At 46.4% G+C, this 14,334-nt stretch overlaps 1 protein-coding gene across 3 annotated transcripts in view; it reads left to right on the forward strand.

The window, feature by feature from the left end:
• The window catches only part of drosha (drosha ribonuclease III), a 140,102-nt gene that overhangs the window by 14,175 nt on the left and 111,593 nt on the right, over positions 1 to 14,334 (forward strand). For all 3 annotated transcript variants that reach the window (XM_038972881.1, XM_038972882.1, XM_038972880.1), the window contains exons 12-17: positions 111 to 185; positions 556 to 725; positions 1,098 to 1,222; positions 3,502 to 3,601; positions 10,997 to 11,104; positions 13,554 to 13,661. In XM_038972881.1, the coding sequence (XP_038828809.1) occupies positions 111 to 185; positions 556 to 725; positions 1,098 to 1,222; positions 3,502 to 3,601; positions 10,997 to 11,104; positions 13,554 to 13,661 (686 nt within the window). The remainder of the gene's footprint in view (positions 1 to 110; positions 186 to 555; positions 726 to 1,097; positions 1,223 to 3,501; positions 3,602 to 10,996; positions 11,105 to 13,553; positions 13,662 to 14,334) is intronic.

The following is a 14,334-nucleotide window of genomic DNA, read 5'->3' on the forward strand; positions in this document are numbered from 1 at the left end:
CCTGCGATAACATCTGCAAAATGTGTATGCGACCAATAAAATTCGATTTTGAGACTGAAGGTGTAAACGGTTCATCTTATTTTCAGTATCTTTGTTGTTTCCCCACGCAGGTCCAGAGTGGGACAACCAATCTCCTGGATGTCAGAAGTTCCACTTCATGCCTCGCTTTGTCCGCTTCTTACCTGGTGAGACTGTCCCTTCTTCAGAAAACTCTCTCTCTCTCTGCTGGAGAATGTTTGTACTGCATGCTGTTGTATGTACTTTGTCTGCATGAGTGTGTGTGTGTGTGTACACATGAGTTGTCCTCTTAATGCGTTGAAATTCAGATCTATGGATTTTCCGAGTATCTGTCCATGCAAACATTTTTGTAAATGGAGATCAATCAATTTTGCATGAGTGTCTAGACCTGATTGTGTACTTGACCTTGTCGCATTGTATGTTCTCTGTGTTTCCGTCTGTCTCGGTCTGTCGGTCTTGTTTCTCTGTGTGTATGTGTTTCTGGATGCGTGTTTGTCTGTGTATCTCACGATCTCTGTGTTTGTCCCTCCGTGTCAGACGGCGGTAAGGAGGTGCTCTCCATGCACCAGGTTCTCCTCTACCTCCTGCGGAGCTCCAAGCCTCTGGTCCCTGAGGAGGAGATAGCTGACATGCTGCAGTGGGAGGAACTGAAGTGGCAGAAGTACGCAGAGGAGTGCAAGGGCATGATCGTCACCAACCCTGGCATGGTGAGAGAGGACAAGAGCACTTTCATGGACTGTATTCAAAATGGCACCCTATTCCATAAAGTGCAACAGGGTCCGTAGGGTGTGTGCCTGTGATTGATAGAGTGCTAGATTGGCAGGGTTTGCACTTTTGAGTGCACATTTCCATGAATTCACATGCTCTTTTTGTAACATAACACAACAATGTACTTACCAAAGTCTGATAGGATCTGAGTCTGTGTGTCAAGCGTCTCTGAGTAGGAGTGCTGATGTAGGATCAGTTTAGCTTTTTAGACCGTAATAAATATGATTTGTATGGACAGGTCTTAGATCATTACTCTGAGACACTTTATCCATATGTTCCCTGGTCTCATAGTCTTTGTGTTGTTGTTTCAGAAGCCTAGCTCTGTGCGTATTGACCAGCTGGACAGAGAGCAGTTCAATCCAGAGGTCATCACCTTCCCCATCATCGTCCATTTCGGGATCCGGCCCGCCCAGCTCAGCTACGCTGGGGATCCCCAGTAAGATCCCCCCTGTAACCCGCAAACCCCAACCCCACCCCCTCGCCACCCAGGGTCTCTTCCCACCACCTACTGCCCAGCTCAGCTACGCCAGAGCCCCCCCCCCCCCTCCCCCTGTAACTCGGCCAACCACCCAGGACCTATACTACACTCCCCCCTGCCTCTGATCCTCCCCGCCCACAAACACTACTGTATACTCCCCCTCCCTCAAGACACACTCCTTTCCCTTCGTTCTCCCCCGTTCCCCACACTGCTTATTCAAAGCATCTCTCACAGGACGGTTGATGGTGGCACTCTTCTGTGTTGAGAGAGGGGGAATGTCGGAGAGCGGGTGGGAGAGAAAGATTGGCGTGACATTTTCACATGCGTCGTCACGGGGTCCTAAGGTTCCGCCGGGCGCTGTCGCCGTGGGAACGGCACGGTTTGTCTCGTGAATAGTAATGACACACACACACACACACACACACACACACACACACACACACACACACACACACACACACACACAGACAGAAGAGTAGAGGGAATACTGTACTGTGCCTGTGCATAATTACCAAAAGCTTACTGTATATTAAATTATCCTCTGCTGTCGTCTCCGAAGTGTAGAGAAAGCAACAATAACAACCAAAACAAGCGCCAATCAAAAGTGAAACTCTTCGGCTAGTTTCTCTTTGTTGTCTGTGTCTCTTATCTGTGACAGGGTTCCTGTCAGATACTTTAAGAAGATTAGGGGCCCATCCCGAATGGCACCCTATTCACTTTATAGTGCACTACATTTGACTTGAGCCCTGGTCAAAAGTAGTGCACTATGAAGGGAATAGATGCCGATGATGAGGGATAGAAGGCTTTATCGGTAAACAGGAGAGAGATCTTCTCATTATGAGTCCCTGCGAGTATTGTGTATCTGTTCAGGTCTGTGTCATTTGAGTGATGTTAGTCACCTTTTCTTAATGTTAGGGATGTCCGACCTTCAGTCTGTCTCTGTGCTCTCTTGCTGCGGTCACACACGCGCGCACACTCCCCGCAAACCTCGAAGCCGCAGACGACAAATTTATGGGCGGATGGGGACATCATTAACGACAGTTGGCTTTAATTGCATTGATGGCAATGCCACAGAGAGGAGAGTGAGTGGGGGAGAGAGGAAGAGAGAGGACACGGCTGCATATGTTAAGCTGCCCCTTCCTGTTTCCTTGCCTTAGAAAATAATGTTTAGGGTCGTTCTAACCACAGTATCTCTATGGAGGGCCACAGAGGGAGGGCAGATAGAGGGAGTGAAAGAAAAAGAGAGCGAAAGAGGAGTTAGAAGCAGAAGGTGGGGAACGAGTGTAAACGAGAGAGCGACGGCAGGCATGCAGCATATGTTAATGAAAGGGTTTGTGGCAGACACACACACCAGCCTGTGGCATCCTGAGAGCACAGAGTGGATCTTCTGAAAGGTCATGTGAGCTGGTTGGGGAGGGAGGCCTCCCAGGCTGCAGCTTCACCCTGCCCTCCTCTTCTCTGCCGCGTCCCCCGGCTGCCGACCGTACAAACACACGCCGTTAGGCCGGTGGTGAGCCGGTAATCACGGCGGTAAAGCCGTCTCTGCCTCAGTCTCCCTCTTCACTGTTCACTAATGAAGTCGCCGTATTAAAACTCCCTAATTATAATTCCCCTCATCTCCAGTCCTCTCTACCGCATGTTTCTCTCTCTTTCTCCCTGTCCAGCCGGCCGCTACTCATATAATTGAATAACTTCGGCTATAAATGAGGAAAGAGCCTTAATGGAGAGAAGCGGTCAGAGATGGGCAGAGTCACAGTTAGTCTCATTACTAGAGTCAGTCCATCTGAGGAGGTTTTTCAATGGTCCATTATTATCACCTATTATCACCTGTCCTTTTCAAAAGCAAATTAAGACCAAAACCTAATAGATTGTTATCGTGGCATGTGGAGAGACTTCCCTTCTCCTGCCACACACACATGTAACTGCGGTACTTTACAGAAGAGTGAACAGTGAGTGAACTAGTCTTACAACAACCAACCAGCGCTTATATACTGTTGTATCTCTACTGCCTGGGTGGGTGAAAGCGGACTCACCGGCCTCTCTGGTCTGAAACAGGAGACCTACAGAAGAGCCATCCCAGTCCAAAACACACACACACAGAGCAGACTAATGGAGTAATGTCTGGAGGCTACTGTTAAATAATGTTTAATAATGGTCAGTGCTGTTGAAATATTGATATGTTGTTCTGAGCCACAGCTTGACTTCTGCCCCCCCCCCCCCCCCCCCCCCCCCCCCAGGTACCAGAAGCTGTGGAAGAGCTATGTGAAACTACGCCACCTGCTGGCTAACAGCCCCAAGGTCAAGCAGATAGACAAGCAGAAGCTTACACAGAGGGAGGTGGGTACCACACACTACAGTACATCTCCCTGGCCTCATTATAATTAAGTATGACGCATGCCAGCTTCATGCAATTTCACAGGAGCGTGAGGCTGAAACGTGTACTAGTGTAATTACTAGAACCATCTAACACCAGATTGTAGCCGTGTGCTGCAGTGCTGAGGTCCTGATCTCTTAATGCCGCATTCACTGCATGGGTTCCAAATGGCAAACCTATTCCCTAAATAGTGCTTTTGACCAGAGCCACATGGGCCCTGGTGATATCTAGTGTAGAGGTCGACCGATTAATCGGAATGGCAGATTTTAATTAGGGCCGATTTCAAGTTTTCATAACAATCGGTAATTGGCATTTTTGGACACCGATCATGGCCGATTACATTGCACTCCACGAGGAGCCACACTCCGCGTGGCAGGCTGACTACCTGTTATGCGAGTGCAGCAAGGAGCCACGGTAAGATGCTAGGTAGCATTAAACATATCTTATAAAAAATCTAAATCAAATGTATTTATATAGCCCTTCTTACATCAGCTGATATCTCAAAGTGCTGTACAGAAACCCAGCCTAAAACCCCAAACCGCAAGCAATGCAGGTGTAGAAGCACGGTGGCTAGGAAAAACTCCCCAGAAAGGCCAAAACCTAGGAAGAAACCTAGAGAGGAACCAGGCTATGAGGGGTGGCCAGTCGTCTTCTGGCTGTGCCGGGTGGAGATTATAACAGAACATGGCCAAGATGTTCAAATGTTCATAAATGACCAGCATGGTCAAATAATAATAATCACAGTAGTTGTCGAGGGTGCAGCAAGTCAGCACCTCAGGAGTAAATGTCAGTTTAATCTTAATGTCAATCAATCTTAACATAATCACTAGTTAACTACACATGGTTGATGATATTACTAGTTTATCTAGCTTGTCCTGCGTTGCATATAATCGATGCGGTGCCTGTTAATTTATCATTGAATCACAGCCTACTTCGCAAAAGGGTGATTTAACAAGCGCATTCGCGAAAAAAGCACTGTCGTTGCACCAGTGTGTACCTAACCATAAGCATCAACACCTTTCTTAAAATCAATACACAAGTATATATTTTTAAACCTGCATATTTAGTTAATATTGCCTGCTAACATGAATTTCTTTTAACTAGGAAAATTGTGTCACTTCTCTTGCGTTCTGTGCAACAGAGTCAGGGTATATGCAACAGTTTGGGCCGCCTGGCTCGTTGCGAACTAATTTGCCAGAATTTTACGTAATTATGACATAACATTGAAGGTTGTGCAATGTAACAGGAATATTTAGACTTATGGAAGCCACCCGTTAGATAAAATACGGAACGGTTCCGTATTTCACTGAAAGAATAAAAGTTTTATTTTCGATATGATAGTTTCCCGGATTTGACCATATTCATGACCTAAGGCTCGTATTTCTGTGTGTTATTATGTTATAATTAAGTCTATGATTTGATATTTGATAGAGCAGTCTGACTGAGTGGTGGTAGGCAGCAGCAGCCTCGTAAGCATTCATTCAAACAGCACTTTCGTGCGTTTGCCAGCAGCTCTTCGCAATGCTTCAAGCATTGCGCTGTTTATGACTTGAAGCCTATCAACTCCCGAGATTAGGCTGGTGGAACCGATGTGAAATGGCTAGCTAGTTAGCGGGATGCGCGCTAATAGCGTTTCAAACGTCACTCGCTCTGAGACTTGGAGTAGTTGTTCCCCTTGCTCTGCATGGGCCGCGGCTTTTGTGGAGCGATGCGTAATGATGCTTCGAGGGTGGCTGTTGTCGATGTGTTCCTGGTTCGAGCCCAGGGAGGGGCAAGGAGAGGGACGGAAGCTATACTGTTACACTGGCAATACTAAAGTGCCTATAAGAACATCCAATAGTCAAAGGTATATGAAATACAAATGGTATAAAGAGAAATAGTCCTATAATTCCTATAATATCCTCAACCTAAAACTTCTTACCTGGGAATATTGAATAATCATGTTAAAAGGAACCACCAGCTTTCATATGTTCTGAGCAAGGAACTTAAACGTTAGCTTTTTTTACATGGCACATATTGCACTTTTACTTTCTTCTCCAACACTTTGTTTTTGCATTATTTTAACCAAATTCATTATTTATTTGAGGCTAAATTGATTTGATTGATGTATTATATTAAGTTAAAATAAAAGTGTTAATTCAGTATTGTTGTAATTGTCATTATTACAACAAAAAATAATAATAATAATAAAAAAGATCGGACGATTTAATCGGTATCGACTTTTTTTGGTCCTCCAATAATCGGTATCTGCGTTGAAAAATCATAATCGGTCGACCTCTAATCTAGTGCTCTGTGAAGGAAATAGGTTGCCATTAAGGCTGCAACCACTGTCTATAGCTTCGTTTCATCTATATGTATTTTGTCTCCGCTTGCTTCTATTGCCTTTGTTGAGCTATGTGTTATTTTCTAAAGTAGCTGCTGTCGAGGCTGGTGTAGCTCCAGCTCAGACTGTGTGTCTGTGTGTGTGTCTGTGTCTTAAGCGCACAGTCAATTAGCGTATTTTCCAGGTAGCACTGGCTAGGGGCTCCGGTAGCGTCGCTTACAGTTACTGATATTCCCACTGTCAACCTATAGAGCAATTAGTTCACCACACACACACACCAGGCCATCACATCTCCAAGGGTCCGCTATTTCAGCGTGTCTTCACCCACCCATGACAATACAGCAACACTTCTATTATCCCCAACCCCCTGGGAACTTCATTAGGAGTGTGAGTGTCTGTGAGTGTTCGTGTATCACTTGTTCATCCACAGGCCGGGTACACGTTCATCTGTTCTTTTGTGCTGAATAATGTCAAATGAACGCTGCGACCAAACCAGAGCCCTTAAATTGGGGAAAGAAGCTTTTCATCTCATCAGAGAAGTTGGTTGGTGCTCTAGACGGGTGACTGCCTGTATGGCCCTTTGTCACTGTAATGTACGAATCCCATAGGGCGCCCTATTTCCTACATGGGGCACTTCTCTTGACCAGAGACCCCAATTGCACCCTATTCCCTATGAAGTGCACTACTTTTGACCATATGCATTGCACTACGTGGGGAATAGGGTGCCCTAGGAGCCCTGTTCAAAAGTAGTGCACTATATAAGAAATAGGAGACTATTTGGGATGCACTGCAGGGTCAGTTCCGATGTGTTGGGGCCTCTTGCCCCAGAGAGAATCCCAGAGGGTGCCTCTGTCTGCCCCTAGAGACAGACGTGTTGCACCCCAGTTGGAGGATACAGGGCCCCTGGCTGGCCGCTTTGATATGCTTCAAACATAGCTGCCTGTCAACGCGCGCACACACACACACTATTATTGTTATTTAAATACTTATTTTCGGTCTATTTTTAAATAATGTGGCCCAAATCAACAACTTCTATTGGAATTTGAAAGTATTTTCAAATAGTTTCCTATAAATAGCCCAGTACTTGAAAGTGTTTTCAAATTTAAAATGACAGGCAGCTATGGAACGGCAGGTAGCCTAGTGGTTAGAGCGTTGGGCCAGTAACCGAAAGGTTGCTGGATCGAATCCCCGAGCTGACAAGATAAAAATATGTTGTTCTGCCCTGAACAATGCAGGAACCCGCTGTTCCTAGGCCGTCATTGTAAATAAGAATTTGTTCTTAACTGACTTGCCTAGTTAAATAAAGGTTAAATAAATAAATAAATAAAAATACATGGGCTAAATAAAGGTAAAATAAATAAATACAAAAATGCAGTGTATTTGGGTCCATGTATTTGGTGTATTTGTATTTGAGATTATAATGTATTTGAGAATTTTCAAATACTTTCCAAGTGTATTTAACTACTTGTCTTTTCAAATAAAAAATATCTAAATACTTACTTCCATGTCCTTATAATGTAATTAAAATACCCTGTGGATGGCAGTGTGTGTGGCATACCGCTGATGGATGGCATACCGCTGATGGATGGCATACCGCTGATGGATGGCATACCGCTGATGGATGGCATACTGCTGATGGATGGCAGTGTGTGTGACCGTGTTCCCTTTGATGCGCAGGTCAAAGTAGGATGGTATTTATTAATGTTTTTCTTTCCTTGCTGTCGACAGAAAATCCTGCCCTTCCATTTCAGACTGTATCATGGGTAATTTAGGCACTGTGACAGAGATCCAAGTAACTGCAAAAATAAAGGGAACACTTGAGTAATGAGGGATACAAAGTATATTAAAATCATGTGCTTCTACACAGGTGTGGTTCCTGAGTTAATTAAGCCATTACGGTATACAAATGGCCTGTTGCCCATTATTTTGCTGCCTTGGCAAGATCACAGCGACTTTGAAAGAGGGGTCTCAAAGGAGCATAGGGGGTTTAAAGGGTGTGTCTGTCCCCAGATCTCAACCCAATTGAACACTTATAGGAGATTCTGGAGCGGCACCTGAGACGGCGCCCGTTTGTTTTCATGCACCATCAACAAAACGCCAAATAACGGAATCTCATCCAGACTACACTTTTAGAATCTGTTCCAAGGTGTAATGAAGCTGTTCTGGCTCAATGCCCTATTAAGACACTTTATGTTGCTGTTTCCTTTATTTTGGCAGCTACCTGTACCATCCGTCCCCGTTTTGACGATGGCCCATTGGAAAGGGGGATACCTAGTCAGTTGTCCAACTGATTGTGTTCAACTGAAATGTGTCTTCCGAATTTAACCCAACCCCTCTGAATCAGAGACGTGCGGGGGGCTGCCTTAATTGACATCCACGTCTTCGTCACCAGGGGAACAGTGGGTTAAACTGCCTTGCTCGGGCAGAACGACAGATTTTTACCTTGTCAGCTCAGGGATTCGATCCAACAACCTTCTGGTTAACTGGCCCAACGGTACCACCAGAGAAGACCGATGTGCTGACAGACATGTTCCAAGTCCTATTTCTGATTCGTAGACATACTCTCTCAGCCCAGACCATGGCCCGTATCCACAAAGAATCTCAGGAAAGGTCCTAGGAATCCTGTTAAAATCTGTTTTTAAGACACAACAAAACTCCCAGAGTAGGTTTTTAGGATGATAAGACACTGTCCAAGCTCTGAGCCAGGAGTCAAATCAACTCATAAAAGTTTATCTCGGCTGGTAATCACGACAGTTTGAGGTACCGCAAAGAAAAGATAGTGATGACGCATTGGCATTGTTGCAAGTGATGGGGAATAACTAATCGCAATGAGGCATCACCAGTCACCAGATGTGAACTCTATATTATGTGAACTAAACATACAAATTAAAAAACTGTTTAAAATCAATGATTTTTTAAAATTACTTTAATACATGTAATTTTGTCCTTGAAACATTTTTCATTGAAATACTGTAGAATTCCATTCATTCCTATGGCGGACTGCTCCTACTGGAGAGTGACAATAAAGCCTCTCAATGGCCAGGACATAGCATCAGCATTCCGGAGTTTATATACGTTATTGGTTTTAAAGGTATGTCATTTTCGTCGAACACAAAGTTAGCATAAGCCCAAGATTCCTTTAATTGCCCAACTTTAGGCTTTTTTATTTTTTATTTTTTTACATAATGTTGCGCTCCAAAGGGATGACTTTAAATAAAACCACTAGACAAATAAATAAACACATTGTTTTTGTATTATTTAATTACCTACATCATGTTAAGTATTTAGGCATATCGTGAAATTGGACTCGTGAAATCATTGTCTGAAGCGCGAGAGATGCATGTCGGTCTAGATTATTTCTGGATCGCTCATATAGAAATATCAAAACATTCTTTTAACAACTCCAAAGCAATTGTATGTGTGTGCAGCAGCCACTGACTCGCTGCATATTTTTTGTGTCCTAAATATCTGTCGACTGGGTGTGTGACCAAAAAGGCTTCATGCGTAGCTTATATTTTTACCAATAAGAGTAGGAATAGAATGTCTCTCTTTATTAGCACTTACCACCAATGTTCTACTCTGAGACACTTTGTGGATACTGGCCCAATGTTGTGTCCTAAATGGCACCCTATTCCCTATTGTACTGGTTAAAAGTCATGCGCTGCCTCCCGGGTGGCGCAGTGGTCTAGGGCACTGCATCGCAGTGCTAGCTGCGCCACCAGAGTCTCTGGGTTCGCGCTCAGGCTCTGTCGCAGCCGGGACGCACAATTGGCCTAGCGTCGTCCGGGTTAGGGAGGGTTTGGCCGGTAGGGATATCCTTGTCTCATCGCGCTCCAGCGACTCCTGTGGCGGGCCGGGCGCAGTGCGCGCTAACCGAGGGGGCCAGGTGCACGTTTCCTCCGACACATTGGTGCGGCTGGCTCCCGGGTTGGCGCGCTGTGTTAAGAAGCAGTGCGGCTTGGTTGGGTTGTGCTTCGGAGGACGCATGGCTTTCGACCTTCGTCTCTCCCGAGCCCGTACGGGAGTTGTAGCGATGAGACAAGATAGTAATTACTAGCGATTGGATACCATGAAAATTGGGGAGAAAAGGGGGTAAAATTAAAAAAGAAAAGTAATGCGCTATGTCAGGAAAAAGTAGTGGTCAAAAGTAGTAAAATTTTGGTACTTGGAATGTCTCTGGTGCAGACCTCCCCTCGCTGTGTTGTTACCAGTTGTCTGCTCTTCTGCAGGGGCTGACACTGTGTACACTTTAGCCCTAGAACCACGGATTTTGGGGTTTCTAGACAACCAAGTGTGTGTGTGCGGTGCGTGTGTCTGTGAAAGCACTGTGTGTGTGTTGGAGCCCGTGCTGGCTGCAGGTTCAGTTTCCAGCTCTCTCGCACACACGCCCGCACACATTGGAGCACTACCTGGAGAGAGGGGAGGAAGGAGAGATAGCTGTATGTGCGTTCTGTATACCTGTTTGTGTGTGTCTCTGGTAGATTTGCATCTCTCTCTCTCTCTCTGTCTCTCTGTGTGTGTGTGTTCCTGAATGTTTAACTGTGTGTGGTGTAATCTCCCGTGGGCAGATTCTGCGAGTCGACCGAAAAAATCTGCTGTGTCTGAACGGGATGCACGAGATAACGAACAGCATTAGTTCTGGTTTTGGGGTTTTCATCACTGGTTATGTGGACGTATCAGGATTGAGCGAAGGCGGTGCTTAAACGACTTTGTCTCGAGTGTTTTGCTCATGTGCACACCCTGGTAGGGGGGAAGCTTTAGCTGAGAGTTCCCTTTTGTGAGGGTGGAGACTTCATTCTTGCTCTCAACTCTCAATTTTCTACCAAGTATGAACTCAAGTTAATCACGCAGCTGACCAAATGACGCAATATTTTACTTCTGGGTTAACAGACATTGTGTGTTGTAAAGATGTTTGGCTGTCCCCTGTAGCAGCAGCACTAACCCAGTGGATCAATAATGTATGTGTGTTTGTCAGGAAGCTCTGATCTGACACACACACACTAGGCTTAATAATGTACGGGTGGTGTTTTATCAGGAAGCCCTTCAGAAGATCCGCCAGAAGAACACCATGCGCCGGGAGGTGACCGTGGAGCTCAGCAGCCAGGGCTTCTGGAAGACTGGCGTCCGCTCTGACCTCTGTCAGGTAGGCAGGAGAGACGCTTTGCTGCCCCACACGCACACAATGTACACTGTACTCTCCGACACGCAGCACACCTATGCACAGATCCACGCACAGATGCACAAACATGGATGCTCACTCACACATAGATACACACCCTACCACCTGTTGGTTATTCTAGCGTCATACCATAACGTCAGCCACGCATAGCAAACAAAGGCATATATAAAATAAAATGTATTTATATAGCCCTTCTTACATCAGCTGATATCTCAAAGTGCTGTACAGAAACTCAGCCTAAAACCCCAAACAGCAAGCAATGCAGGTGTAGAAGCACGGTGGCTAGGAAAAACTCCAAGGCCAAAACCTAGAGAGGAACCAGGCTATGAGGGGTGGCCAGTCCTCTTCTGGCTGTGCCGGGTGGAGATTATAACAGAACATGGCCAAGATGTTCAAATGTTCATAAATGACCAGCATGGTCAAATAATAATAATCACAGTAGTTGTCGATTGTGCAGCAAGTCAGCACCTCAGGAGTAAATGTCAGTTGGCTTTTCATAGCCGATCATTAAGAGTATCTCTACCGCTCCTGCGGTCTCTAGAGAGTTGAAAACAGCAGGTCTGGGACAGGTAGCACATCCGGTGAACAGGTCAGGGTTCCATAGCCGCAGGCAGAACAGTTGAAACTGGAGCAGCAGCACGGCCAGGTGGACTGGGGACAGCAAGGAGTCATCATGCCAGGTAGTCCTGAGGCATGGTCCTAGGGCTCTGGTCCCCCGAGAGAGAGAGAGAGAAAGAAAGAGAGACAGAGAATTAGAGAGAGCATACTTAAATTCACACAGGACACCGGATAAGACAGTAGAAGTACTCCAGATATAACAAACTGACCCTAGCCCCCCGACACATAAACTACTGCAGCATAAATACTGGAGGCTGAGACAGGAGGGGTCAGGAGACACTGTGGCCCCATCCGATGATACCCCCGGACAGGGCCAAACAGGAAGGATATAACCCCACCCACTTTGCCAAAGCACAGCCCCCACACCACTAGAGGGATATCTTCAACCACCAACTTACCATCCTGAGACAAGGCCGAGTATAGCCCACAAAAATCTCCGCCACAGCACAACCTGGGGGGGGGGGGGGGGGGGGGGGGGGGGGGGGGGGGGGCAACAACCCAGAGCAGTTTCTTGGCCGGTAGCTAGAGGCTAACACTGACGGCACATCAGCCATCTCATTCTCACAAACACACACCTGCCCCCACACAGACACAATCCCTCCTACCCCTAAACACACTTCTGCCTCCACACAGACACAATCACTCCTAACCCTACACACACACACACACACACACACACACACACACACACACACACACACCTGCCCCCACACAGACACAATCACTCCTACACACACACACACACACACACACACACACACACACACACACACACACACACACACACACACACACACACACACTCCTGCCTCCACACAGACACACACACTCCTACACCCCTCCCCGTCGTCTCCTACTGAGTACCCAGTGAGTAAATTGGTCTGGGAGTGGACCCATGCTAATGTTATCTCAGCCACTCGAGCAGTAGCCTAATTTGAGCGAGTCTGATGGGTTGAGACACTGAGACACGGTCTTGCTTTGTTAATTGGGTGGTTAACAAGGCCTTAGAGTGGTGTAGATGTGGGCGGTGGGTAGGCAGTCGAGGGCCAGGGGTGGGCTGACTGATCAGCTCTGGGGCTGTGTGGGTTAGTGGTTAGGACAGAGAGAGAGATAAAGACACACGGGGAGAGAGAGAGAAAGGAACAGGGAGAGGATAGAGAGAGAGAGAGAGAAAAAGATGGAGCAGAGGGAAAGAGGAGAGAGCGAGCGACGCAGCTCATTTGACTGACCTGTAGGAGCCCCGGGCTCCCCTGGTAACACTAATTAAAACATGCAGCTCAGCCTGCTCTTACACGGTGGTGCCGGGTTAATGGGTGTTCCACCGCTACACAACGTTCCCCCACTGTTCTCCTAGTACGGACTGATGAGACTCCCGCTAATGATAGCTCATATTGGTTACTCTCTTTCTCTCATTTACTCGTGCGGTCTCTCCCTCGCCTCTTTCCTTCTCTCTTTCTTGCTCGCTCACCCCTCTCTGTCTTTGTCTTTCTGTATTTCCGTTTATTTCTGTCTTTCCTTTTATTTGTTTTCTTTGACACTGGCTACGTCTCTGCACAGATTCGTCCGTGTCAACATTTGAATTTCCCCCACAACTCTTAATTTCTCCTCACGGCGAAAAACACATGCACACTGATTGGACTCGTGATTATTTCATCTCCCTCTCGGTCGAAGCGCCACTTAATAATGACTGTCTGATTTGATTATGCCATGTTCTCTCTCCCTTCCCTCTTACCGTCTCTCTCCACCTCTTTCTCACTTCGTCCACTTATCCCTCTCTCTCTCTCTCTCTCCGCAGCATGCTATGATGTTGCCAGTGTTGACCCACCACATCCGCTACCACCAGTGTCTGAAGCACCTGGACGACCTGATTGGCTACGTCTTCAAGGAGCGCTGTCTGTTACAGGTGACAGAGACGCTCACACGCACACGTACACGCACACAGCCCATGAGGGCTGGAGCCTTCCAGAGCTCTCAGCATTAGCCGCAGTGCTTTCTCCAGCACAATTGGAGAGCTGTCATACAGAGACTGATACATTAGAAATGAATGTGTTGTATTCGTGCTTAAAGAAAGGGGGGTGGTTGACTGTTGCCTCATGATCGTACACTCAAAGCCCTCTTACCCTTTCGTTCACAGACAGAGATCCCACTAATTTACCATGCCTGCTTCTTTTGACTTGCTTTTTGGTATGTCCGAAAGGGGTAGGGGGTAACAAACATGGCAAATTAATAGACACCTAAAGACCTAGTCAGGATTCCTGCATTTTCACGGACCCTGTAACGCCTCCCTAATTTAGATGTGTGTTATTGTGCGCGCTTGCATGCATCTGTTAACCTGCGGTATTGTGTGTCTGTCTTATGTGTGTGTGATAGGAAGTGGCCTTACCTTTGTGTGGTAGTAATGATGGCATGTCATCATTATTGTTAAATAGAAAGCCCTGGCTGATGGTAGAGGCCTTACACACACACACACACACACACACACACACACACACACACACACACACACACACACTAGTAACAGCGCCAGTCCATCTCCTGTATTTCCCTCTATTGTCCTGCAGGGGAGCTCTTGATTA

Source organism: Salvelinus namaycush, chromosome 33 (assembly GCF_016432855.1).
Source record: "Salvelinus namaycush isolate Seneca chromosome 33, SaNama_1.0, whole genome shotgun sequence".
NCBI lineage: Eukaryota > Metazoa > Chordata > Actinopteri > Salmoniformes > Salmonidae > Salvelinus > Salvelinus namaycush.